The 26,587-nt window shown below is 35.8% G+C and overlaps 1 protein-coding gene across 1 annotated transcript in view; it reads left to right on the top strand.

Annotated features, from left to right (window-relative positions):
- ANGPT1 (angiopoietin 1) overlaps positions 1-26,587 on the top strand; it is a 171,588-nt gene that overhangs the window by 75,088 nt on the left and 69,913 nt on the right. The window contains exons 2-4 of the mRNA XM_074894355.1: positions 5,005-5,160; positions 8,234-8,355; positions 17,228-17,460. Coding sequence (XP_074750456.1) covers positions 5,005-5,160; positions 8,234-8,355; positions 17,228-17,460 — 511 coding nt within the window. The remainder of the gene's footprint in view (positions 1-5,004; positions 5,161-8,233; positions 8,356-17,227; positions 17,461-26,587) is intronic.

Below are 26,587 nucleotides of genomic sequence, written 5' to 3'. Positions count from 1 at the left end.
ATAGAGTTGTTGGATTATTTTTCTGGTTCCTTTTAGAATTGAAACCCACAAATATTTATGTGTATTTCATAATCAATAATTTCTTTGTGAAGGCTTTATATACTACATATCCCAACAGGCCTTTCTGTAAGTCCAGTTTGTGTACCAGTCATTTAAAGCTCTCACTTTAGCTCAGCAAGTCTGATTTCATAAATTCACTGGCATTATGAGTATACAGCCTGTATCATCTTAATGTAGGTAATCAGTTGCCCAAGATCTGAGGTAGTTTCTTCCTCAAACAGATCACTTGTCTCCTTTGGTGTAATCATTATTGCAATCTTATTAGTTTTAATTGAGCATAGATTTGGAAAAATAGTCATCTTTATTGTCTATTTGATGGTATATCTACAATTTTCTTTTTGGTTGATGTGTACATTCCTTGACATGGTTAAAGCCCAGTTAAGGTTGTTCCAAATCAGGTGCAGATTAACATGTTAACATTTGAGCATTAGTCATTGCCTTTATGTGCCATCCATGTTCATTTTCCCTGATTCCCACGGATCACATACGATCAGAAATAGTGGAAGGATATATTCTGGTTGGTCTCTACTCCTTGGATTTGTAATACAAGAAGACTGCATCTCTGTAAATTTGTCATTTTATCAATCTTTTCTTATTGACAAATAGTAGTAGATGTTATTTTTTTTTAAATAAATGTAATGCTAGCCTTTTCAATACAAAAATATAATCTCTTTCTTTCATAATAAACTCCATCCTAACCCCTTTCTGCTTCTGCAAAAGTCAAAGAAATTCTATGGTATTCTATATATTTCAACTTCTTCCAACTTATTCCCACTAAGACTGTTTGTGTATTTATAAAATACAAACTACATCAAACGTCACTTTTATATCTGACTCCCCGAGACAGTTTGTCAGTGTGGGGAGGTATGACCCTCTCTCAGATAGAAAAACAAAGAAAGAATACCTGAATTTTCATTGGTGGTTGTGGTATAGTATTATTAGTATATCTTCAGGTATGCAAAGCAAGATGAGACAAAAAAGTTTTCACAAAACATTACTGGCCCATTCTTTCTATTGTTCCAAATCATGTCCAATCTATGGTGGGAGAGGGAGAGCAGTCTATCGGTACTTTAACTTGCATTCTTGTTCTAAGGCACTGTATGAAAACCTAATGTCATCTGGATATCGTAGCAGTCCTTAACATATAATTATGTGGGACCAACATTACTTGATCAAAGTAAAAGAGCAAGCTCTTATTTTATTTATAAGCCATCTGCCACAAATCATTATCATTTACTTAGGCCCTAAGTTACAGTTTCCATTTTAATAGTTCTATTAGTGTTTGGGTGGTTACTATGAAGATTACTCAATAAACATTGTCCAGAAAAAGCTAGATACTTTTAAAGCATAATCCTCTGGAATGTTTATTAAACAATAACACTGAACCTTCTGACAGTTTTATTTCTGAGAATGTTATAATGTTGTTATGCATCCCATCGGTAATTCTGCATTACTGAAAACTCCTGTGCAATGTAATGAGTCTTACCAAAAGCAGATGCAGCCAAATTAATAACAAGGACATCAATGCGCTATAGAAACCATATAGTGGGAGGGGTGGGATGGGGGAAAAAGAATGCAGAAAAGAATTCTGTTTCACTTTTGCAACAAAAAGTAACTGAAAGAAGAAGAAACAGTAATATAAAGATTTGAAAATACAAATATAAAAAGTAGATTCACTGAAGATAATATTTCATCGTACAGTATATATTTACTGTTTAATGCAAAGTCTCTGGACAAATTGAATGTAACTTAATTATAGGATGAAGGGGTTCTAAAAATTGTCTTAAACCCCTAAATTTTCTTCAATTTACTTCTGTAAATAGGTTTCTGCATGTCACATTTTCTGTGAGGCCACCCTGCAAGGATCCTTTTATCACCTGTTAAATGGATGCTATTCCTCTTAACTAACCACAAAGAAAGCTCAGTCTAAGGTTCAGTACACTTAATACAATGCTTCCAAAGAAGGGAAGGCTTCAGATAAAACTCAGTGCTTGGCTGTAACAAATCTGGTAAATGTTGGTTTCCTGCAATAAAAATAATAGGTGAAATCTTGGCCTATTGAAGTCAATGGGAATTTTGCCATTCTTTTTAGCAGGTACAGTATTGCAACCAATAAATCTACTGAGCAAATTAAAAGAAGTGGGTGAAAGAAGGAAGAGAAATTCATGTAATAAAATCTCTACATTATTTCAGAGCTTGTTCTACTCTCCTTTGATTCAGTGTATAGCTCCTGATACTCCTGAGATGTGCTCACAGAAACTATTGTTGCAGTGTACAAAACACCAAATATTTACAAAATATTTAATTAGCAATTTTGAAACAGGAAAATCAACTCTGTTGATACAATGAGTCAGTCTCCGATTCAACCAGAGACTGTTTTAAGGGTGAGTAACCAAGGGCAGTTGCCTAAGACTGAATACCATGGGGAGTGTGTTAAACTACAATAATTAAAAGTACGTGTTATCCAATATGCCTCAATCTATGCCTGTGTTCTTGCTAGTCAAAACCTGCTCAAGCTCCACACAGATGCAGCTGAGTAATGTGAGTAAAATAACAGGCAAGTCTTTTTGTCTTTTTATATTTATATCTCTGTGTTTCTTTTTATTTATGTGTGAAAATACCTAATTTCTGATTTCTGATGTGTAATAAGTGTAGCCACCATATTTTTGTATGGGTTTTTCCAGATATCCTTTACACACTTACACCACATGGCCCATGTACAGCAAGGCAGTTTCAGAAAGATGCGGACTAAGAAATCAGGCACTCTACAGCCATACCACAGATATGTTATGGTCCTATCTGGAAACAAAAGACATTGGATGGGAGGAAATGTATGTGTTGGTACCCCATCATGGGCAATACTGTGATTTGAGAGCCCTGTTTCATTAGGAAGTGAGAGCTCTGACTCCTTCAGGTGATCCAGTACCTGGACCAAAATATGGAGAAGGACAACCATCCAGTTTGTGGGGCTCCTTCAGAGAGATTATTTGCAACCAAAGGACAGCTTGGAAAAAAAAAAAAAAAAAAAAAAAAAAAAAGACTGGTTAGAAAACAACAAGAATCCAAGGGTAGCTAAAAATACCTTATCTGATATGAAAGAAATATACAGGCAAAATACTTCCCAACATAAAAACATGGTGTCAAAATGTGATGGATCTGTAAAATCTTCGTTGAACTAGCTTAATATCTTAGATCTCACAGTAATAAACTAAAACAGAGCAGTAAACTTACACTGGTTGTGGAAAATAGTGACATCCATTGCAAGCATTGTTTTGCAATACAGTTTTCCTTGGCTGTTAAATCTCATTTTAATACTTATCAGATTATTCAACAAGAAATTTTCCCCACCACTTAAACACTCTGCAGGTTTCCAGCTCAGAGTGGTTACCTAGCAATACACGCAAATGTTTTTGTTGTCTGAAACTGTAGGACATCTACTTTGGTTTTGACCGTCATTGGTATTAAGTGCTTCTCCAAACTGGGGTAAACAAGCAAACAAACAAAACACGAACAAATGTCTTGCGCAGAAAATATTTTACATTGTTGCAGGGTTCTTTCTTTGTAAAAATGTTTATAAAACCAGTAGGAGGCGCTCATAAATGATCAAATCTGTAATAAATCTTTTGTCAGCTCAGCTCATGTGGCCTAACAGAACGTCTAACAGTAGTCACCCCTAAGCACAGGTATGCTTATAGATAGGATGAAAGCAGCCCTTCTTATTAATCACACTGTATATCTGCCTCTGCCTCCTTTCTTCAGTCCTTAAATAAACTCCATCTGGTTCTTACTACTTAGCTGTGCAGCTTACCTTTCATAATGAAGCATGCTTACTGCTGCAGAAGCAGGTCCAATGTGATTAAAATTGTTAGGTAAAACAGTGGTTGCTTAAGTCTAGAATCAGCTAACAATAAAACATGTGATCAGCCACAAAATGAAACTGAGAATGAAATCTTCACTGGGTGTAAATTAGCTGGATTCCAGCTGATTTCAGTGGGAGGTATTGAAAACAATGTTCTGGGCCACCTTTCTCTGTGTTAACACTTTATGGAGCACATCAAGCAAGATACCAGAACGTTGCCTCTATAAGAAAGAAACAATCTCATCATATTGTAGACTAGTCCTGGGTTTCTGGTCTGCTGTGGCAGGGTGAGGACCTAGGTAGCTACAAGGGAATGACCCTGCCTATTTTAACTTAAACAAACCAAAACAAAAAGTGCCCCTCTCTTTGGGGTGCCCAGTTTATTTAGAAAGTCCTGATTCAGATTCTGTTCAACATACTGCAAATGCAAGATAAACAGTATCAAGACAACAGAAGCAAAGAGACAAAACAGCTTTCTATGGTTTTTGGTCTTCCTTTTTTTTATTGCCATGACAGTGTCTCCATTCTTTTACAGTTTTTTGGTCACAGCTAAACTAATCTGTGTTCATTACTGAGCTTGTGAAACTTTGTGGGGATTTAACCTGATAAAAAATCATACTGCTGAATGACTGTGAAATAGGAATAATCCAGGGGAGGTAGGATATGGTAGGACCTCTTCCAGGAAGGACTCACAAGTAAGCTATGATGTACAACTAGGACCTGGCATTTCCCTGTGGTGTGCTTTGTTCTTTTAGGAGTTTATTTTGGAGCTGCCATGACATCTCTACCACAAATGCTCACAACATGCTCTGCAACCTCGACACAGATGGAGGCAGGCAGGGCCTGCTCCAGCTCATGCCAGCAGGATATGATGCTTGGAAAAACACTGGGACTCTGTGACTGGAAGGGGCTACCCAGATAGTCAGACCCCTACCCCAACAGTCACAGGGTCAACTGAGACTTGGGGTCCCCTTGAAAACGTTGAAATTTCTCCTTTTGACAAGAATGTCAGCTATGCATCCTTATGTCACCAGAATGCTTAAACAGGTAAAAATACCACAGCTACAACCTTTTCTCTTTTACAGCTTGAGAACTACATTGTGGAAAACATGAAATCGGAGATGGTGCAGCTGCAGCAGAATGCTGTGCAGAACCACACCGCCACCATGCTTGAGATAGGGACCAGCCTCCTCACCCAGACAGCAGAGCAGACGAGAAAACTCACGGATGTTGAAACCCAGGTATGTTCCCAGAGTGGTTTTCTAAAAGCTGTTAATTGCAGAGAACTTTTCCCATCCTCTTTCTTTTCCAGTGCATCACCACACAAAACATTTCAACACAGGGCTCCAAGAAACATACACACTCTGTTTCTTGGTACAAACAACAGTGATGACTGACCCTTGTTGTGTGTCTTTCTTTTGATTTCATTTGGTTAGTATATTTAGTTCTCTGTGTGTAAGGCAGGCAGGACTGTCCAGGAAACTAAATCAGCATTTGATTTCAAATAAACAGCTCAGCTACCAACTGTGAATGACACAAGTGTCAAGTTAAATAACAAGTTTCAGGCTAAAACAGAAACTTTGATCTCCATTGTTGTTTGCCTCTTTTACTATTAGTAGAAATTTTGGGGTTTTTTCTGCAAGATGTTTCCAGCTATTTGAGAAGTAGTATATGGCTGCAGCTTTTACACTGTGAAGAGAGGGACAAGCATCAGCTTTTTTTATAAAACACTGTGTATTTGATATTACTGTAAAATTATATAACATCACATGAATTTAAAGAGCCATCTCCATATGATTCCTAGCACTAAAATTACTGTTGTGATTAAAGTGTGAAGAGTACCACTGTCATAATACAGAGTACAATTTCATACTGGGCTTACTGCAAACACATGTACTGCTTTTTGTCTTTTGAATTCTTTTATCAGTTTAAGATGCATATTTGTTTTCCTTATTTTTGTTGACTTCCTCTTGGTCTTCATAGCATGTGGTATATTACCAGCTGAACTGTTCTTGCTGTTCATTTAGAACAGGAGAATTAAAGTATTGCATTTATTTGGTTTGTTCTAATAGCATATGTACATCTTGAAAGATTGTATTTTGTGTTATGATGTCCTTACATTTACAATATCATTACCAAGTTTTTACATAATCGCATTACAGTACACTGGGAAACAGCAGTAATTATGAAAGACAGATACGTTGTCTTACATGTGTTCCCTGCATCTTTTTTCTACATTTTGGTTAATAGATCAGCATTCATTTACAAATGTGATCTCAATGACTACAGTTTCTAAAGCATCGTATATTGACTTATGAAAATGTTGGGGAAAATCTTTAATTCAGTATCAACTGAATATCTAAATGGAAACGTAAGAGGTGAAGACCCATGGGCTGTAGTATATGTTTAATAAAGAAAAGGGAGGTGTAGGAACTCTTCTTATATTCTGAAAGACCTACCTAGGTGTAAGTGTTGAGTACTCATTCACGTTTTCCTCCTTTAAGCAGGTAAGGGACAAAATGTACATTGCCTCTGTCTCACTTTTCCTTTGAGGAACCACTTCAAAGGAGAGGTATCACTGGCAACTGCGTGAAGGAGCAGATGACTTCCTCCTTCTATACCTATTGCTGAAGAATTTAAGGGATGTTCAAGATATCAGTTGGAGTGGCTCTTCCTTGTTGCAGTATTTGCTCTGACTTTCAGCTCAGTGTTGGTATTTCCTACCTCCCCTCTTTCAGCAGTATGAAAAAGTCCCGGTAGCCCCTGGATCTACCATCAATCAGAAAAGAGTGGTGCAGGTGGCTCAAGAAAGTGAAAAGAGACTGCTCTTGGCAGTCATGGAGGTAGCCAGATGCATGGCAGAGACGTGAAGGTCTGTAAGGATACAAGGAGGAGAAAGGCATTCCAGGATCTCATGCCTGTAATAAGAAATACTCAAACCAGACTAAGGAGGAGTCTGAAGGACTGAAGATAGAGCCTCCACCTCCTTAAAATCTCACTGACCCATCCCAATCCCTGATCCATCCAAAATCCCACTGATTCCCTTTAGGTTTTCTTCTCTACCTGAAGCTCTATTGATGTTTCATAGGCTGCTCCACAGATGTATCCTCTTTGGAAATGTGTTGGTGCTTTCCTACCTTCTTATCCCTTGCCAACATTTGTAATAAACTTTCAATTTCTGCCAGGTCCTTCTGAAACTGTGGTGATGCTTCCTGGCACTTCCAGATGTGTCCATCTTGAACAACATAACAGCTGCATATTGATCATTTCTAAATTTTTCAACCTCTGTACCCTTAAAAAAAGGACAACTCAAGTAGCTCTGTAAACATCAACAGTTTCAAACAAAAATAAGGCACTGGATTGAAAACTGTTCTCTTTGCTTTATGTTCTGTAACAAATTCCTATCATGCATGCATGAGAAAACGTTACCATATAATCCTTTGTTGATACTGATAAATGTCCTTCCAAGAAAGGTCTGATAGGTTCCATTAAAGAGGCATCATTTTCAGTTCCAGAAGTGACTGCATCTAAGTTGTTGTGTGCACATGTATCTACAAAAATTATTTACACACACTCCTTCAGACTCTGTGTAATGAATGACGATATCCCAACAAAATTAACTAACATTATTTAATATTATTGCTTTAATTCTTGAAAGCATTGTTATTTCAACTTTCAAATATTTTTTGTTAGAATCTATTCTCTTTCATCTAGTTAAAAGGCTTCTTTCAGTCTGATGTACTTAGTAAAACTTGTGCTATTAAATCAGACCACCGCTACATTGAAAGACAATTGCATGAAACAATGCTTAGGATCACAGCCTGCATCTTAATCTGTGTAAGACTGCAAGTAGTGATAACATAATCAGACACCAGACTTCTGCCAACGGTGCAAAAGAGAGACTCAGGGGAAAGCTAAAGTAGGAGCTCTATTTACAAAACAGCGGATGCAACACTTTGGCCTCAGTCCAAGTACTCTTGCAGCCTTCTGGTTTAAGCATGCTTTGTAGGAATGCAGGTTTGTGGCATGCCTCTTGTTCTTTCCACAGAAATGAAGTTTATTTGGCAGTCACCTTTCCTTTTTCTGCGGGCCTAGTATAATTCTACATTAAACAAGGTGCTAGAATATCAGCTGGTACATATCAGTGTAGCTTGATTGAGTTCATTTACACCAGCTGAGCAGCTGAGGTTAAAAAAGGGATTTAGAAACAATTTTTGACAAATCATCAAATCAAAATGAAATGGTTGCATTATGTTGCTATAACAAACATAACCAGGGCAATATAAACATTAATTGTTTTAATTTATCCTTAAGGTGTTAAATCAAACATCCAGACTTGAAATTCAGCTACTGGAAAATTCACTGTCAACATACAAGCTAGAAAAACAGTTGCTACAGCAGACACACGAAATCCTAAAAATTCATGAGAAAAACAGGTAAGAATGAGTAGCTGGTCTCTTATACTCTTTCTCTCTTTATCACAAAGTGGTCTGTGCATGCTTTGTTCTAAACAACTGATGAAATGGAAGAAGTAAGTATGTTAAGTGGAAAATATAGGTAATATTTATGAAATGGCTAAAAGAACTAGGATGTGAACTTACACTGTTTTAGCTTCTGTATGATAAATGTAAGTTGATTTTTGGTACTTTCCATGTTCACTGTGAGTTTACGTTGCAGTTTACTTCATGACAACTTAGTCATATGATCACAGTTTCTGCTACTGAAAAGCATAGGGGTAACTTGTATGAGCACTTTCAAGTAGAAAAATATAAATTATGAGATTATCAACTATCTTAAAGTGCATAAGAAACAGAAAAGCTTCAGTAGTTCATATTTCTAATTTTAATGGATACAAAGATTTAGCATGTAGAAGGATCTCTTTGTCTTTGGACTCAATTGTATATAGCATACTTGGAGCCATGCCCCATTTAAAGAATAAGTAAATGGTAAACATTTTTATTTTATGTTGAAATTGAAGAAAAAACTGTTTAGCAGCACATAACTTTTTAAGCAGTGAAGTGAGAGTCAAGAAGAAGTTCCAGTGTTGTCCCTTTCTGTGCTACGCAGGGATTCAGTACCTGAAGTCATTGGATTTAGCAATCCAGTATCTCAGAGAATTTGTGGTGGGGTGGCCTTGTACAGCTGCCAGATGCCCACCCAGTTGCTCTCTCACTCCACCTCATCAACAGGACAGAGGGAGAAAATATGATGAAAAAGCTTGCGGTCGAGATAAAGACAGGGAGATCACTTAACAGTTACTGTCATGCACAAAACAGCCTTATTTATTGCCACTTAATAACAGTGTAGGATGGTGAGAAATAAAAACAAAACAAAAAAGACCTTTCCCCTCTACCTCCCCTTCTTCCTAGGATCATCTTCACTCCTGATTCTTCTACCTCCTTCCCCCACCAAGCAGTGCAGGGGTTGTGGTCAGTTCACAACACTTTGCTTCTCCTTCCTCATGCTCTTTCCCTTCTCCAGCATGGTTCTTTCCCATGGGCTGCAGTCCTTAAGGATAAGATTGCTCCATTGTGGGCTTTCCGTAGGCTGCATCTTCCTCCTGGACATCTCCACCTGCTCCAGCATGGGGTCCTCCGTGGGAAATACCTCCCCCACCATGGTCTTTTCCCATGGGTTTCAGGGGAATCTCTGCTTCAGTGCCTCCTTCCCTCCTTCTTTTCTGACCTGGGTGTCTTCAGCATTGTTTCTCTCACTTTTTTTTTCTTCACTCCTCACATTGTCACATGGTGTTTTTACCCTTTCTTAATATGTTTTCCCCAAGGTGTAACCATCTTGTCTGACAGGCTCAACAGTGGGTCCATTGGAGCTGGCTGGAAGGAGCCCTGGCCCCTCCTCACAGAGGCTGCCCCTGCAGCCCCCACTGCCAGCACCTGGGCACCTGCACTCAATACAGGGGGTAAAACCATTTTACTTCTTGGTTGCCCTTTTAGAGACCTAAGGCTCATATTCCTGCCTCTGTAACACCCAGATTTAAGCAGAGACGACAGACAGTGCTTTCATTTCTCAGCTTCACTCTCAGCTCCCTTCTAGAAAGAACAACTGTGAGATAAATCTGGCTAGGACTAAGATTTCTATTTCCTGTAACTACATTTGACACTGAAATAAGGCAAACAACTTTAAAAGTGAGGTAGTTATTGAACCTTCCTCTACAAGCTTTAGAGGACTGTTTAAATTGAGATCAGACAGTTTGGCAAAAAAGGCAGCATGAGTCTGGTCCTGCTGGACAGGAATCAGCAACTGTGGTGGTTATATGTAAGGAAGACTAACAACAGTGGGCATTGAACTACTGGGTTAAGAAGGCAAAGAACCAGATAATGCTGAAAAATAGAAAATATTGTTACAAAAAAATGTGTTTGTTAAGTGTGTCTAGTTGCAAAGCTGGTCAAATAATATACCATTATTGCTACTGGTAAGGAAAACCCATTTAATATATTTTATCTAACAACTGTTTATAACCAGTAATTACATCTGATGTTATTCTGGAGAAGTTGGATTACATTGGAAACTCTTGAACTCCCCCACATTTCCTTTGACTAATTTGAAATATGAATAAATTAGTGTGGGATTAACTTTGACTTCAGCCATGTCAGAATTAAATAATTCACCTAAACTGTGTACATGGGCTCTCCCTGTAGTCTAAGGAGAGAGCAGGCATATGCAGGAGGCAGTTCATTCTACATATTTAAAAAACCTATTTCAATTTATGATTAACCCAAGCATTAGTTAAGTATATAAATACTTGTATATTTATCTGCTACAATCTGATTAGCAACAAAATTTTATTGGCTGCTCAAGAGACTGAGTCTTGTGTACCTGATAATCTGAATTTATTTATTTATCTTAGCAATGTGTCAGGGTGTAAAGCCTTCATGTCAGTAAACAAGTAAGTTTTACTTAAACTGACCTTTGACTTGGCTGACATTATGATGAAATGGTCTGTGACATGACAAAATGGTTTGCCTTGGTTTTTCAGAAGAAAGGAAGGGTATTTTAAAAAGCACACTTTATACCCAGTTCTTTCTCTCAGAAGTATAGTTGTATGTGGATAAATGAAAAAGCACATGGAGTTTCATCTTGTAATGAAGCAAGAACCTGGCATACACTGCCCAGGTTCTGTTACTCTGTCCTTGGGAGTCATAAAATTAGGGAGAGGGCAGTGTTATGATTACACTAAAGTATGGATCATCAAGTCCTGTATCACCATCTACTCCTAACAAAGAACTGCATAGTCCTGGCCTTGTAGGTCCTGATCCTGAAATCGATTATGTGTGTGTCAAGTTCACTATAGGACAATCTTGGTGATCTCAGCAGATACTAGATTTCTGGACATGCTAATGATTTCAGCTTGCTTAACTTTAAACAGTACTTATAGATTACCTATCAGGCTATGTTCAGTAGTCATTTGCAGTTAAAACGTCTTCATCCCTGTGCGTATCACTTTCACATCAAGAAAAGAGAGAAGACTCCTTTTATCAAAGTTGCTTACATTGACTGTAAACTTTTTTGGAAAGGGCTTCCTTTTGCAGTAGGTGTACACCACAGTGGGAACCAGTGTAGGAACTATTATGATTGCAAAAATAATCAAAACAGTGTACTGTGGGTGGATCATTTCTCCCTCTGTACTAAATTTTCCTCTATATAAAATAATAATAATGATCTTAATCACTTTCAAAGAACTGGATTTTGGATGAAAGTAATGCAAAATTTTATAGTAATAATAACTGATCATTAATGTAGTACAGTAACTTGTATATTATCCTTAAATAAAATGAACACTGCATATCAACAGGGGACCAATGCATGTTATTTAGACTAGAAATATATCTATTCTTGGCCTTTCTCTTTACTTCCTGCCTCTGCTGGGAAGAGTGGCCAATTTTTTTCTTTTTATCCCACTGAAGTGAAAGATATTCTATGGCATAAGCAGTCACATTTGCCCCAGAATCATGTTTCTATTGAGTGCTTTCATGCCATAAATAATTTAGTTTTGTGGGCTCCCACCCACTATAATGTAAATGGTGGTTTCTTCCATTGCCATTTTTTCTCCCACAAGAGCTTTCTATAAACTATTTAGATTTACTCTTGAGAGATTTCCCTGCTTAAGTGACTTTGAGCCCCCATTTTTTTCCAGAGTGTACCAACTGCATTTAACTTATTGTGCGTCACGTATTTCAATATGCAAATGTGAAAACAACTTTTTATTTACTCAAATGAAACAAATGAGAAATGTAATAGAATTCTGGATCTTGAGCAATAAATAGTGGAAGTAAATTTAAATATAAATCCAACTTGAATTTGCAGACAATCAAACTAGATGATTAACTCATTCAGTACAACTGTTGTATTCTATGACATGCGAGGACTTTAGAATGATTCTTGAATTTCAATCTGACTGTATGAAACATGGGGAAACACAATATGTCTGAAAAGTTTTATTTACAGGTTTTTCATGTACTAAAAAAATAAATCCAGATTTTTCACTACACTTTTGTGATTTCAATGGAATTTTCTTATCACTGGTATAAAAAAAAATAGGCTTACTAATGCTAATTGACCAGTTACTTTACTGGCCTTGAGAAATATGGGGACACATATTTTTATATTTCCTTAAACTTGTCGGACAATATCAGACAACCAAAGTAAGTATGAATGGTCAGCACCTAATAATATAGGGAAAATTTCACTCATGTAAAAGCAAGTATAAAGAAGCTGTTTCAATGAGAAAATACTGTTCTTGCATTCAAAAGTAAGCATTCAAATTCTCTACCTGTTTGTCTTCTCATACATACATAATACAAGAAAACCACATGTATATGGCCAAAGAATTTTTTTCTAGTGTGACGTTACTTATCTTTATTTATTGAATAGCTTAACAAAGTAAATGTTTTTATCTGTATTTTTAATAAATCCAGATTTTTTAAAAGATTATTATAATGCAAAAGATGTCCATCTCTAAGATCTGGTCTGTATCTTGTTTTCACATGTCTAAACTGAGGCCTCTGAAAATAAAGATAAAAAAATCTCTTAAACCACTGTGGTCTGGAATGGATTAGTGAATAAACTACCTACCTTATAAGGCAGATTGTCTAAACCAGAATTTCCTTCCTCCCCAGAGAGCTTCCAGAGTACTTTCTATATGTTCTACTTCATCACCTTTCAAAATGACAACAGCTTTCACTGGAAGTATTTCTTTGACTTCTGTATGGACATTCTACCCTCTCCAGCATTATCAGAGAGCTTTTTCTGAATCAGGTGGACACAGCACAGTTGCACTGAGGCACCCACTGGCTTATACCCTGTCAAAGTTAACACATCATTTGTATGGTTGAAATTAGATTCCTAGCCTCACCAAGATAAGTAGATTGGACATTGAGACATGGCTAACCTTTAGGAAAATTAAGTTTTTCTGATTTGAGGGGAGTGGTGGTGTTTGTTTTTAGTTTAATTGCCTTCTAGATAATGACTCCAAAGAGTCATTGTCCAGTGGATGATACTTGTATTTATCCATGTTAACAACAACATTTCACAACAGTTTCTTCACAATTTCATTCTGTTGCCTAAACGCCTGATTTTTTTTCCCCAAATTGAAGGCTACAATTATAAAAAGGACATATATGTGTGTGTGTGTTTATATACATGTCTGTGTATATATATGATGCTTCTAGTGAATGGTGATTTATTTTTATTGTGGGTATTGCAGTTCCCATGACTGCTTCAGTTGTCTAGGTCAGGAATGTTTTCAAACATATAGGAATTTCAAACATATAGGAAATGTATAGGAAGTTCAAATGTATACAAAACATACGGTAAACTCACTGTAAAAAAGAGGCCCTTATTACATCATGTCCATAACATGTCACTGGAAAGTGTTATAAAAGAATGTTATATAAGAATCTCAGTTAACCTTTACAGATTGTTGGATTAATTGCTATAGAGACAGCCTTCATTTTGTTTTCTTTAATATTTTATGTCAGCAATAGTCATTGATGAAAACTAGTAGAAATATTTTCATTTTAACTCTGTCTTTACAATGCCTCTTTAAAAATTGAGAAAGTATCTTTACCAAGCACTCAGCAAAGTTATTTCTTCATGGTATTTGTCTATTAGAAATTGTCTGATGTCACAAGGAAAAAAGAGAGAACAGAGCAGTCTTGTAACTGTTAAAGAAAATCTAAATAGCTTTGTAATTGGTTTCGAACCATTTCAAGATTTTTTTTATGAGGTGTCTAGCACTTTTTTTAAAAAAAAAAATTAAATGAGCTATAATAAATATGAACGTAACAATACAAATGAAATTTCTGGCCACATTGGAGTCAAAGACCATGAGAGCAGCTTTTCTCATGCTGTTGAAGGATTTCTTCCTTTTGGAACAGGCCAGTGTAGAAATCCCCATTCTATGTGAAGTTTTTGCTTTTGTTCATTTGGAGCTTTGACCAAAGGTTTCTTGTTGATTTTTAGTAAAGTGCGATGTCTTGAATTTCTCCCAGGAATACAGGGAGCAGCCCTATCCTCAGGACTTATTCTCATCTATTGTAGATTTATGGATATAGAAAGTCCACTACATAAATGCATATGCATTCCTTAAAATAGCTTAGTTTTGCAGTTTATACAGAATTTTCAATCTACATAGAAAACTGTAAAGGAATCAAGTGCTGTGACACTCCCATCTTTCCACCACATGTTGTTGACACACTACTCATAAATATTAGGATGTATTATTACTAAAGCTGTAAAACATATGCTTGCTGTCTGTCTCTATAGACACCAAACTGGAAAGCTCTAAACATTTTCAGCTTCTTCCTTCTTGCTTGACACTGCCAGTGTTGCTACAAATAAGACTGTCATCACCATGGGTTCCTTTACTATGGTCTTAAGAAGGCTATGGTGGGAAACAAATAATGTAATACACAAATTCTGGCTGTCAAAGTTTCTTTCTTTTACATGAAATCATTCAGATATGGAAATCTTTTAGATGTGGACATGCAAAGAGGATGTTGTGGAATTAGGGAACTGCCCTGTACTGTACTAGGATATGGACAAAGATAAAGGGAACTTTTTCTGTGTTTACTTACCTTTTAACTATGAAGAAATGTTCTGACTTGCAGAATGACATCTCTTACGTTGACAATGCACAGTATTTTTGATGGACTGTAAGATGTCAGACTGGGATGTGGCCACATCTAACATCCATTTTATCACAGACTGCCCAGAGCTCACTTTGTTCCAAAGTGCATTGATATAGCTTGTAGTCTATCAAAAAAGTTAAAATCTAGTGTCAAAATGAGCATTTCAATAATTTCTGTGAAAAAGTGGACAGAACTGATAAAATTCACATAGAACATTTTTCTATTTTTTTGAACAGTATTTTATGACTAAAACCAGTTCCATCAGAACATTTTCAACCACTTCTGCCTATCTAAACTAATTAGTCCGACCTTCTCCATAACAAAGCTCAGACTTTCACATAAATATTCTCAAAAAAATCCATGTGAGTCTAGACTATAAAGGCATCATGTTTAATGTTAGAGTTCAAGTGATGAAAAAAATCAGCTACAGATCTGATAAGGTGTTAAAATAATTTATCTTCTTTGGCTTCAAAATCTGTACTTCATTTCAGATTGAAACTTTCTATCATCTGATTCCAGTCCACTGAAACTTGTTATGCTTTCGTTACTAATTAATGAGCCTTTTAGAATGAGATATGTTCCCCTTTGCGTTTGGGACCTCATGAAAAAGTGTTTTCCCTTCCCGTCTTTTCTTTTTCTCCCCCTTTACCCTCATCCTTCTAGTTTTCACAGAACTAGATATGTTGATATTACAAAGTGTATTTTCTTCAGTATCTTTGTAAGTTCCACATTTATAACATTTCAGAAAAAGAGATTTGATGTTTGGTTTCTTTTAGTTAAAAAAAAAATTTAAAAAGGTTTTATATTACTCTAGCTTGTACAGCAAATCCAGGGCCTGAATTTAATCTTTGCATTGTTATCATTTGTAACAGCTCCTATTAAGTCTCTGTGATATCTAGTAGAAACAAATCCATATGGATTTTATTACATTCTTCAGTTAGGTTAAATGACCTGAAATTATGCAGGCATTTTGCCACTGATCTATTATCCAGAAGTAAAAACAAAGGTGCGACAAGAGTGCAAATAAATAAAACCTAAGACTGAACAGGAAGCAGTTTGTTGGCAAGTTTGTAACCACCAGTTGGTTTATGGGCATGAGCAACACCTCTTTTGGCATATACAGTAGAATTACTGAACAGAAAGTAATAGAAGGCTTGAATTAATTTCTTTATCTAATATTAATACATTATTTCTGCTAAACACTCACTACAGCATCAAAGCCCTGGCCCGAAAAACTTCTTGTTCACTGTTGACAGATATTAGCTGTCCTTTATGTCTACAACTCCTCTATTCTTCTAGATATAATCTGATATGCCTTTGATCTTTGTAAATTGTACACTTACAACTCAGGACAGAGAGGGTACTAGAAAAATAATATTAATCAGGATAAAGTGTTTCCATACATGTGTAAAATTATTTATAAAAATTGATGTAAGCAGGTCATATAGTATGACACACAACAGTTTTTTCTGTCTGAGGAGCCTTTTGTGGAACCAGAAAAAGGGAGGGAGGAATATGTATGTGGACTCAAGGAAAGGAAGGGAATCCTATCTTAAAATACAAACTTCTGATTTATCTTTTGGGGAAACTATTCTTAATGTAAAAGCATATACCACTCATCTGGCACACAATTCCTTTCCCAGCTTCACTGACCACATCAAATGATACTTTTAATGTGGGTTCCATATCCCTTGATGGTACCTCATATCTCCTAATGTTTATCTTCCATTCAGTGGCAGGGACCTTCACAAACTCTTCCTTAGTTTACCGCTGATTTTTGTCTCTTATCATATTGACACGTCCATACTACCAATAACGTCCTCTTCAATGCCCTGCTCTTCTCCTTCCTTTGCCTACCTTAGTCTTTTCTGCCTGAACTTCTACATACAAATGTGTTACTGGCCCTATGCTCATGCACTTGGATGGGTATAACAGCTAGATATGTACTCCTGTGCATTTTAAGCACTACAGCATGCAAACATCACAACTTGAGATCAGTTATGTTTGGCTGATAGACAAAATCAGTGGGCTGAATTAATAGATATGACATTTTTAAAATAAATTATTTATGTACTGAATTCTATGGTGAAAAATAAAATAGTTATATTTTCTTTATTAATAAGTTGGCATGAAATAATATCTACTAATTGTTTTATTTTAGTTTACTTGAGCACAGAATTTTAGAAATGGAAGAAAGGCATAAAGAGGAGCTGGACACTTTGAAGGAGGAAAAAGAGAACCTACAGAGCTTGGTCACACGACAAAGCTACATAATCCAAGAACTAGAGAAGCAGTTAAACAAGGCAACAAGCAATAACAGTGTCCTGCAGAAACAGCAGCTTGAATTGATGGATATGGTTCGCACTCTGACCACCCTCTGTTCCAAGGAAGGAGGTAAGAAAATAGCATTATCAGATATTAGAAGTACTAGGAAATTTCTTCTGAAGTAAGTCCTGAATTTTTGGAAAGGCAGAACTTAACGATCTAATTCCAATAAAGAAAAATACATTATAACTGAGGACAAAAAAGCTGATGAGAACCCACACTTCAAACAAGGTTCAGACAGTGCTGAGCTGACCCTTGTGCTAACAACCATATTTGAGTTTTTGAATTTAATGTCACTGAGCTGTTATACCTTGATCATAGCTGTTGTAGGCCACAATTCCACTGACTTCACATCAGCAATACTGATTGTTCCTTTGAAGTCTGTCTCCTTCTTCTGTGAGTAATCCAACCAAACAGGGATGTTAACTTTATAGATGCCTATATCTGATTTACCCTAGATGTCCTTTACAATCAATGGAGAGAACAGGGTACTAAATGAAGGAGAGTAACCCAGAACTTTATACATATATTTGGGTTATAATGTTGTTGAACTTCGATGTATGTACTTATGGTGTTGTAGACATCCAAAAGATGAATCTCTTCTCTTGAATGAGATTTTATTTATAATAAGGGATCATTTTTCTTTCTTCTGCCTTGCTGGATTTTGTTTGGTTTTGGGTGCATTATGCACACTACAAACACAGAAGATAGAAATAACGTCCTTTGAAAGAAGGGGTTGACAGAGATTCTAGGACAATTCTCATGTCTGCCTTTCTTAGTAAACGTTTCTTACAGAGACTGAGAAAGAAATTCAGGTAGGATTTCAATTCTCAAATGTTAACAACACTGCAGATTGTCTCTGGAAAGAAATTCCTTTCATCAGAACTGCTCAGGGAGATGGTTGAATGGAAACCACTGTAAAGAATGAAAATGGGACACTGGAAAGAACAAATTCATAACTACAAAAAACAAGGCAAAGTAATACAGAATAGAGGAAAGGATAAATGTAAGGGAGAATATAAGAAAAAAGACATATGCTAAGAATAACAGCTAAAAGAGGATTAACAACTGTGCCTGGAATAGCATGCAGAGGGTTAAAAATACTGGGGAAAAGAAAGTTGAGAAAATAAAATAATATCCATCTGGGAAGAATCCATCAAAACCCTCTGAGAAAAGGTACAGGGTAAACTTAGAGAGGAACTGTAGATGTGCAAGTTGTGCTAGTCATTCAGTGAGTGTGGAAGCATGGATGAAAGAGGTCTATGTGAGGTTAAGTACCAGCAGTCCAAAGAGCCCAGCATATTTGCTCATTGTATTTCTAGAGTGCTAAGTGCCATAAATTATCTAAAAACAAAACAAAAAACCAAACCAACCAAACAAAAAAACCCAGAAACCTGAAACAACAACCCCAACCCCCCAATCAAAACCTTGTCACCTGCATCGTTACTCAATACTCTTGTTTAAGAGGCAGAAGACATATTAGACCATTCAAACTATTCAGCTCAAGGCAGTGTGGGTTTGCTCTCTGCTCTATATTCCCATGCAACTTGTGTGGCTTAAATCTAAACTGTTCCAATGACGAGGATTACATCTCTTCCTTTGGAAGTGTTGCATGCTTAAACCCATGTTGATAGACTACTTTTTTTAAAAAAACTTCTTTTTTTCCCTCTCATGTTCATTCTAAATATTCCCTTCTGCTTATTCTGTTATATATTTCTTGAGCATTTTGAATTAAATAACATCTTTCATAGTAGGCTGTTCTCATATCAGGAGAGAAACAATGTGATGCAATACAAATCTTTTATTATGTTTTATGGTCTTTTGGCAAAGAAACCTGGCAAAGCTGTGTTCAGAGTGTTCTAATAGAGCTCAGGAGTACTTTAAAATTAATATCAAAATGAAAGATATATTATTCTCATACAGAGATATATTGCAAGTTCTTTGTAAGGTTAGAAAGGTTTTTCTAACAATTTTGAATTTTATTCAAATAAAAAAACCCAAACCACTATTTTTCCTAAACTCAGTTTTCTCAGCTGGTTCTTATAAAAGCTTTGAGAGAGGATTACAGAAGTAGATGTTTCAAATTGGGCTCCTGGGTACAAATTCAGGTACCTGAAAACCTGAATTTTCAACAGTTTTTTTACTTCTGAGGAACTATGGAAGCAAAAGATGCTCAGCACAGTTAAATGCCTAAATACAATTTTAATACCCTAACTCAGACCCTTGATTTTGGACTCCATTACCTTTTGTGTATCAACATGTTCAGAATTTTCCTTGGATACCTTTTTTATTTAAAGAAAAATAATTGCAGAAATGTTTCCACTTACTGTCTGTTTAAGTCTAGCTGACCAACATTTTTGGTAAGCACATTCACAGCTGAAAAAGGAGCCAGACATCTTAAGTTAAAATAATAATATTATCCTGGAGCATAAAGACCACTCTAATAAAGGCCGAATACTAAAGCATTTGGTTGTACCAAAAATTAATACCAGCTTCAGTCTGCAAATATATGTTGAAGATGGAAAAATATGCATGCTGGGAAGTACCACTGGAGCTACTCTAAATTCACACAAAAATATGAAGTTTAGATAGTCTTACACAAATCTTTATGTGTGCACTAATGTTCAAAACATAAAATATCCTGTGAGAACTGGTGTTTATTGATAGAGAATAACAAAATGTGATACATAAATCAATGACACCCCTTCTGTCATATTTGGTAAATCTCAGTCATCTAATTTCATAAGGGACATAGCAGAAATGGAAATGTTCCAGAAGAGAATAGGACAATGGAAATAATTAGAGACCTGGAACGATTTCCTTAAGAGGGACAGAGCTGTAACATAAAGAACTATTAGATGGGAAAGAAGGTATGTGGGATGCTGTTATGGAAGTATATAAAATAAATAATGGTAGGAAGAAAAGGAAGACCCAGTAACATTGAGCGATATTTTCCACTGATAAAAGATAGTACTTGATGAAGTTAAGGTAGATTGATAAAAATTTTTGAATTATTAGAAAGCTGAAGACCTAGCAAAGGATGGGTCCCCTTAGAAACTTCAGGCTTTTAACTAGGGACATTCATCTTTGAAAGGAAACACAACCTAAGCCAGGCATCAAGTCTAGAAGGCCAGATTGTCAAAGATGAATAACTTCCTAAGGATGAACACAGGAGTTGAGAGGAATTGCAAAGTATGTCTAAATACTATCATATTTTGAGAATGGCCTTAAGTACCTTTGTTGGATTTTCAACCATAAATTAAAAAATCTAAGTCTATGCATTTTATATTATTTATATTTATATTTTAAAACTATTATCCATACTAAGAAACCTAAAAATCTCCCCCAAGATATGTCACAGACAGGAAAATTTTCTTCCTTGCATGAATTATAGTATTCAGGATTTTCCAATTTGTGAAACTGAAATTACTATTTTTAAAACTATTTTTTTATAAAATAATAATACAGCTAAACAACTTCATTTGAAACCAAGATGGTAATAACCATTACTTTTTGATTACAAAACATGAGATAAATTTCCTCCAGTAATGATATAATCATATCAGAAGATTTATTTTTAGATTAATTCAAATAAGTTGGGAAACTTTCAGAAGTTTGCCTCCCAGGAGCCTGTGAATAATATAGCTGAACAGTGTAGAGATACAGGGCTGAAAAACTGCTTTTTTTTCAGTTTTATACTCTGAGAAGCTTAGCTAACATACTCCCTAGTACTGGTTGACAACCCTAAGAAATCTGCTTTGGTACTTCCACAGTGACTAGACAAACTTTAGGTGAATTTCTGAAGGATATAAAGGCAAATGAGGAAGAGAGAAAAAAGTGAAAGCCACACAAAGGATACATTTTTAAAATACCGATGGATGTAAATGCAAAATCCAGATTCCACTTTCACTGTCAGTTTTGGTATAGACCAGTTTTGGGATGGGGGCCACCTGTAAAACTTGGAATTGTTTGTGAGTTTGGTTTCCAAAATACCACCCACCTCTGTCCCAGTGTGAGTGATTCTAGGATTTCAGTTGCATGTAATCCTTAAAAAAGACACTCTAATACGTCACAAAGCCTACAGAGATTCAAATATATGCAGGATACCATGGGGACTCTCATGTCTCTATTTTGGCCTATGTCTATGACTAAATAGATTTGTCACAATGTCTATGCATTTTTTTAGGCAAGGGCAACAATCTTGGCAGCAGCTGCCAATAAATTTCTACAACAGAATTTCTAAAACAGCAGCATTTTCAGACACTAACCTTCCAAATGATGAAAATTTAAAGTAACTTTTAAAAGATTAAGTAATCTCCAAATTCAAATCTAGATAAATGCCTAAAACTTTATTTTTCCCCAACAAAAGATGGAGAAGTACAAACATTGAGGTGAAAGCTTAATTAAACACTATAGAGATATTACATGACTAAGTCCAAGACTGTAGAAGTCCTTCACCTGTAGAAGATGAGTTGGATAGAGATCACATCATTCTTTGTAAAAGTCATGAAATATTTTGTGATTATGGTTTTCTTTAATCTGCTCATTCTCATACTAATTTGAGTATTGTCTGAGGATGGATAAAGCATATAGCACATTGCTGTCACTGTCGAACAATAAATCTGTAACACAGAAAATAGTTTAGTGACAGACTTTCTAAGCTTGCACATCAGGAAAATTACTTATGAAAAGGATATATAGCGCTACATAGTCACACAAATATCACTGAAAAAAAGAAAAAAAACAAAACAAAGAATACACTACAAATTATGTTAAGCAATAGGCAATATCATCATCAAAGTGTATGCAAACTCAAACCAAGGAATTTAGAAATAGTATTGGTCCAGTGGGAAATTATGTTTCAAGCCAAACATCACAAAATGTGCCCAGTCAAAAGTCACATATCTTTTCAAATACATTGTCTTTTTATTCCAGTATAAGAAAATAGATCTAGAGTGTCTATTGTGTTAACATTAATTTGTGTAACTTAGGGTAGCTGCCCAAGTACTCCTACCCACAGGATAAGGGAATGTAAAAATTCAATGGGAAAGAATATTTAACCATAAACTTATTTTCATTTTCCTGTTTTTTATGTTGTCCATCAGACTGCATAATAATATACCTTGTTAAAATGTTTGGTCTAAACCTATACACTTCAGAGAACTAATAGAGCAGTAGAGAAAGTTTTGTCATAGATGTCTGGTTTTGTGACCTCCTAGTAGGAGAGGAATGAAGCATTAACTTCCTTTTGAATGCTGACAAGAAGCTAAGCTTAATTCTCAAAATAATACACATATATGTTAAGAATTTACCTCCCAGAAGTGCCTACTGAGTTCATGAAGTAAATAATGTGGTTAGTGGGTCTGGCATTTCTGAAAAGGTACAAATCTCCTGGTTTATGGGTACTTTTCATGTTTTAGAAAATTATGCAGGAAAAGTAAATATGTCCAAAAATGTATTTGAATGGAATTCATGCTTTTAAAAGGCATAACAATTATTTTATTTAAAATATTAAACAGTAAAGAGTCTATTCCACTTCTTAGACTGCAGTTGTTATTATGTTAAAATTTATGCTGAAGTGAATGAGAATAGAATGAAAACTTCAAAGAAATGACCTGAAGGTTACATGCACAGGGGAAACACCATTGACATAAGTAGAATTGTCCCAGCAGTGATGCTGGCCTACTTCGTTAGAAAGACTTCAAAGACACCTTATATAATACGAGCTAGTATTTAAAAAAAAAAAAAAAATTCCCAGTGTGAATCCCAGGATAGAATAACAGATTCAGGTGTTCTGAAAGGCAATTTTAAACCTTAATGTTTGGACTGTGTTCAGCAAGACAAATTTTCTATATTATATTGATTCAGCCATATATTGGAATACAATAATGAGGATATTTAAATAGACTTTAGGCAGCAGTGTAGAAGAGTAAGACTGTATGATATGGTTCTTGGTCATTTTTCTTCTGTGCACAGAAAGAATAATATGTGTACTCATCTGAGATATATTTTGAGGTGACAGCATGTTTTGTCTGGTACCATTTCCCTAACAGTATCTTTTCATTCCTTAAGCACTTGCCTCCTCTTTGTACCTCATCCTTGACATTAGTAAGGTTTCTTTCAACGTGATAAGTCATAACTAGTGAGGTAGAAACCTAGAGCATGGCATGTAAGTCACTTCATTATTTTTCTTCTGAAACACAGAAGCAAGCAAAATGAGGTTTTCTAGATGCACAGAAGTTTCTGACCAACTTTGGCTGCAAGTGGTATGTCTGAGGTGGATCAGGAGTGTGACTGGTTATAAGAAAAGAATAAAGTGCAAGACTTTTTTCCTTGTATCTGAAATTGCATTTTTATTACAGTGTGTTATAACATACTGCAATGTAATAAAAAATGATGCTTTTCATCTACGAATTCCAATATTTTATTAAGGTTGTTTTTCTTAATATTAATTAAGAATTAATTAAAAAACACACACTTGACAAATTTGGAGTGACTACAGCAGAGCTTTAAACAAAACCTCATTTAATCCACTGAAGCCTTGTGGTGTTCCACACTTACCTTATTCTGTCATGAAGTTCTGCTTTAGTCCCCAAAGATGTCAAAGCAAATAACTTCAGCTCAGGTTGACAGTATGTGTGTTCAAGAATACAGAAAACATCCATTTGCTCAGTTTCTCTCTACTTCCTCCTGCTTTAGAGATTTTATGAGAACTTTCATTTTTTTTAAGACATCTTAAAGCAATAACAGCAATAACTTTAGTTTAAAAAGAGATCAGCAGAATGCTATCAGGAAATGTTCATCTGCAACTCACAAAGCTCATTATTATAAAGAAGCATTCCACTTTTTGATCTGCCTTTCTTTACATTTTGAAAGCTGGGGAAATATTGAATCTTAATTTTGCACTTAGTGTCATGGAAGAGGGGTCCCCTTACCCTTACTGTAGCTGGATCCAATTGAGCGCGTGGACCCGCTGAGGTGCAAAGCACTACAGGGCTGCAGCTGGAGGCCAGGTTGTCTTTTACAGTTGTGTAGATGTTCAATTACACATACACATCAGCACCAGCTTTATTTTGTTTCTTGTTTTTTCTGTTCAGGTGCTATAGATTTCCTGTTTACTTTGGAGACTTTCTGTATGGATATGCATTTTTCAGATATGCTCAGAAAGCTCCAGTAAGAGTTTTTGGGGGTCAGCCTCACCTGACTCACCTAACATTTACAGTGTAGATATGGACTCCTGGTCTAGACTTCTTTAGAGTCAACAAAGTCACTTTTCTTAAGTGAGTTCTCTCACTGTGAGCTGAATTGTATATGCAAGTAACTTTTTTCTCCATATTATTTGTTAAAGGGTGATGATATTAGTGCTGCTCTTTATATGATTAATATCTACATTGGAACAGATTATTTTTACATTCTTGTTTTTCTAAAACTAACTAAATAACAATATTAATTCCAAATCATCATGATTTAAAAATAAAAATATTTTCTTATCTTGCTCAGGCAAGTATCCCTTAGTTTCCAAGTTATGCTGTGTAATAAAATGCAACAAAGTGTAGGATCAAGCCAGGATGTGGTTTAATAGAGATTCAGTACTGAAATAAGTCAATTTGAATGTGCAGCATTTGAAATTTATGTCAGTGAGAAAATATTTAAATTCTTCAGAACAGAATTGAGGATTCCCATATTTTATCCCTATTAACTTGTTGATGGTCGCAACAGGAGGTTAATGTTTATTAGTACTGAAGAATTAATATGTTAAGTACACATTTTTACATTTGAATCTTGATTGTTAATATTGAAATCAATTATCCACCTTCATTCCTACACTATATCTCAGTGTCAAATCCCTCTTCACTCTGCTTTGTGAAAACTCACACCAAAGATATGACAGGGGACATCAGCATATATAAACCAACTAACAAGGCTGTTGGTGTCACCCAAATGGCTTGTTAGTGAAAAATTTCTTTGTATGCATACCATTCTTCAGCTGGAAACACTAAATGCACATTAGGGTGCCTGTGTGGAAAAATATAAATCAATTAAAGAAATATGGACACTGGAAATATTAAACAAAGCCACTGGCTTAATCTGTCTTGTAGAAGTTCTTGAAAGACTTCTTTAGTTCTCATCTAGTGAATGGCTGATTACTCACAAAATTGCTGTCTCAAGCAGAAACTCTTAGGGAACTATATTGCAGCTGGATAATTAAGTGTCTTTATCTCTTTGTAAATGGGCCATAAGACATTCTATTTCAGCTCACTAATGAGGACCATTTTATGGTATTCCTAAGTGATGTCTTTCAAATGCACAGTGAATTGAAGTATTATTGTTGTTACCAGTCACTAAGGCTGAATTTATTGGGAAACAAACTTGATAACTGTTGATAATTTATTAGGTAGTAAATAATTATGCCCTGGAGAGGATGAAAGCTCACTACGTTAACGTTTTCCAAGACTGAGTCAATTCCTGCAGCACTACAGGAGGGAAATTCTGCTTTAAATTATTTATTTAATAGCTTGAGTTTTATTTAATAGCTCAAGTGCTCTTGCTATGCAATGTTTTGCCTTTTTTACTTCGTACTTTTAGAGGGTGTGTGGGAGGGAAAAGTAATCTGTTAGCTGTTAAAACATTTCTGTAAATGTAAATGTGAGGCATCTAATTGGCTACACCTTTTTTCTTTCCTTCCCACCTTAGAAATATGAATCTGAAATTCTTGTAGGTAATGAACCTTAATGCTCCTAAGGAATCTGAGACTAGACTACTTCCTAGGCTGGTAGAGTCATTGTAGCCCTACCCACTACCCAACTGTGGCCTCATAGTTATGCTGGATTGTATTTAAGACAGGTTTGCACATCCATTTGGGCCTCCTATATGCAGTAAAAGCCTTGCGTGCAGCCATGAAGGGCTAGGGGTTGATGGCAAAGGGGCTATTTTTGCTTTTGTCATTGCTCCTTGGAAACAAAATCCTTCCACTTCTCCATCTAGTTTAGCGATTGTAGGGTCACAAGATGAATCAGATCACTGAGCTGCTCCAGTGGAATGACAAACTTGTATAACAAACAAAGAAACAAAACAACAAAACAACAAAGCAAAGAAAAACCCCATGCCTGCCTCCCCTCTTGCCCTCCTACACCAAACCAAAACACTTTCTGACAGATCTCCTATTAACTGATTCATTCTGTGGCTATGGAGGCAG

This window comes from Strix uralensis, chromosome 1 (assembly GCF_047716275.1).
Source record: "Strix uralensis isolate ZFMK-TIS-50842 chromosome 1, bStrUra1, whole genome shotgun sequence".
NCBI lineage: Eukaryota > Metazoa > Chordata > Aves > Strigiformes > Strigidae > Strix > Strix uralensis.
This window is presented reverse-complemented; position numbering and strand designations above follow the sequence as displayed.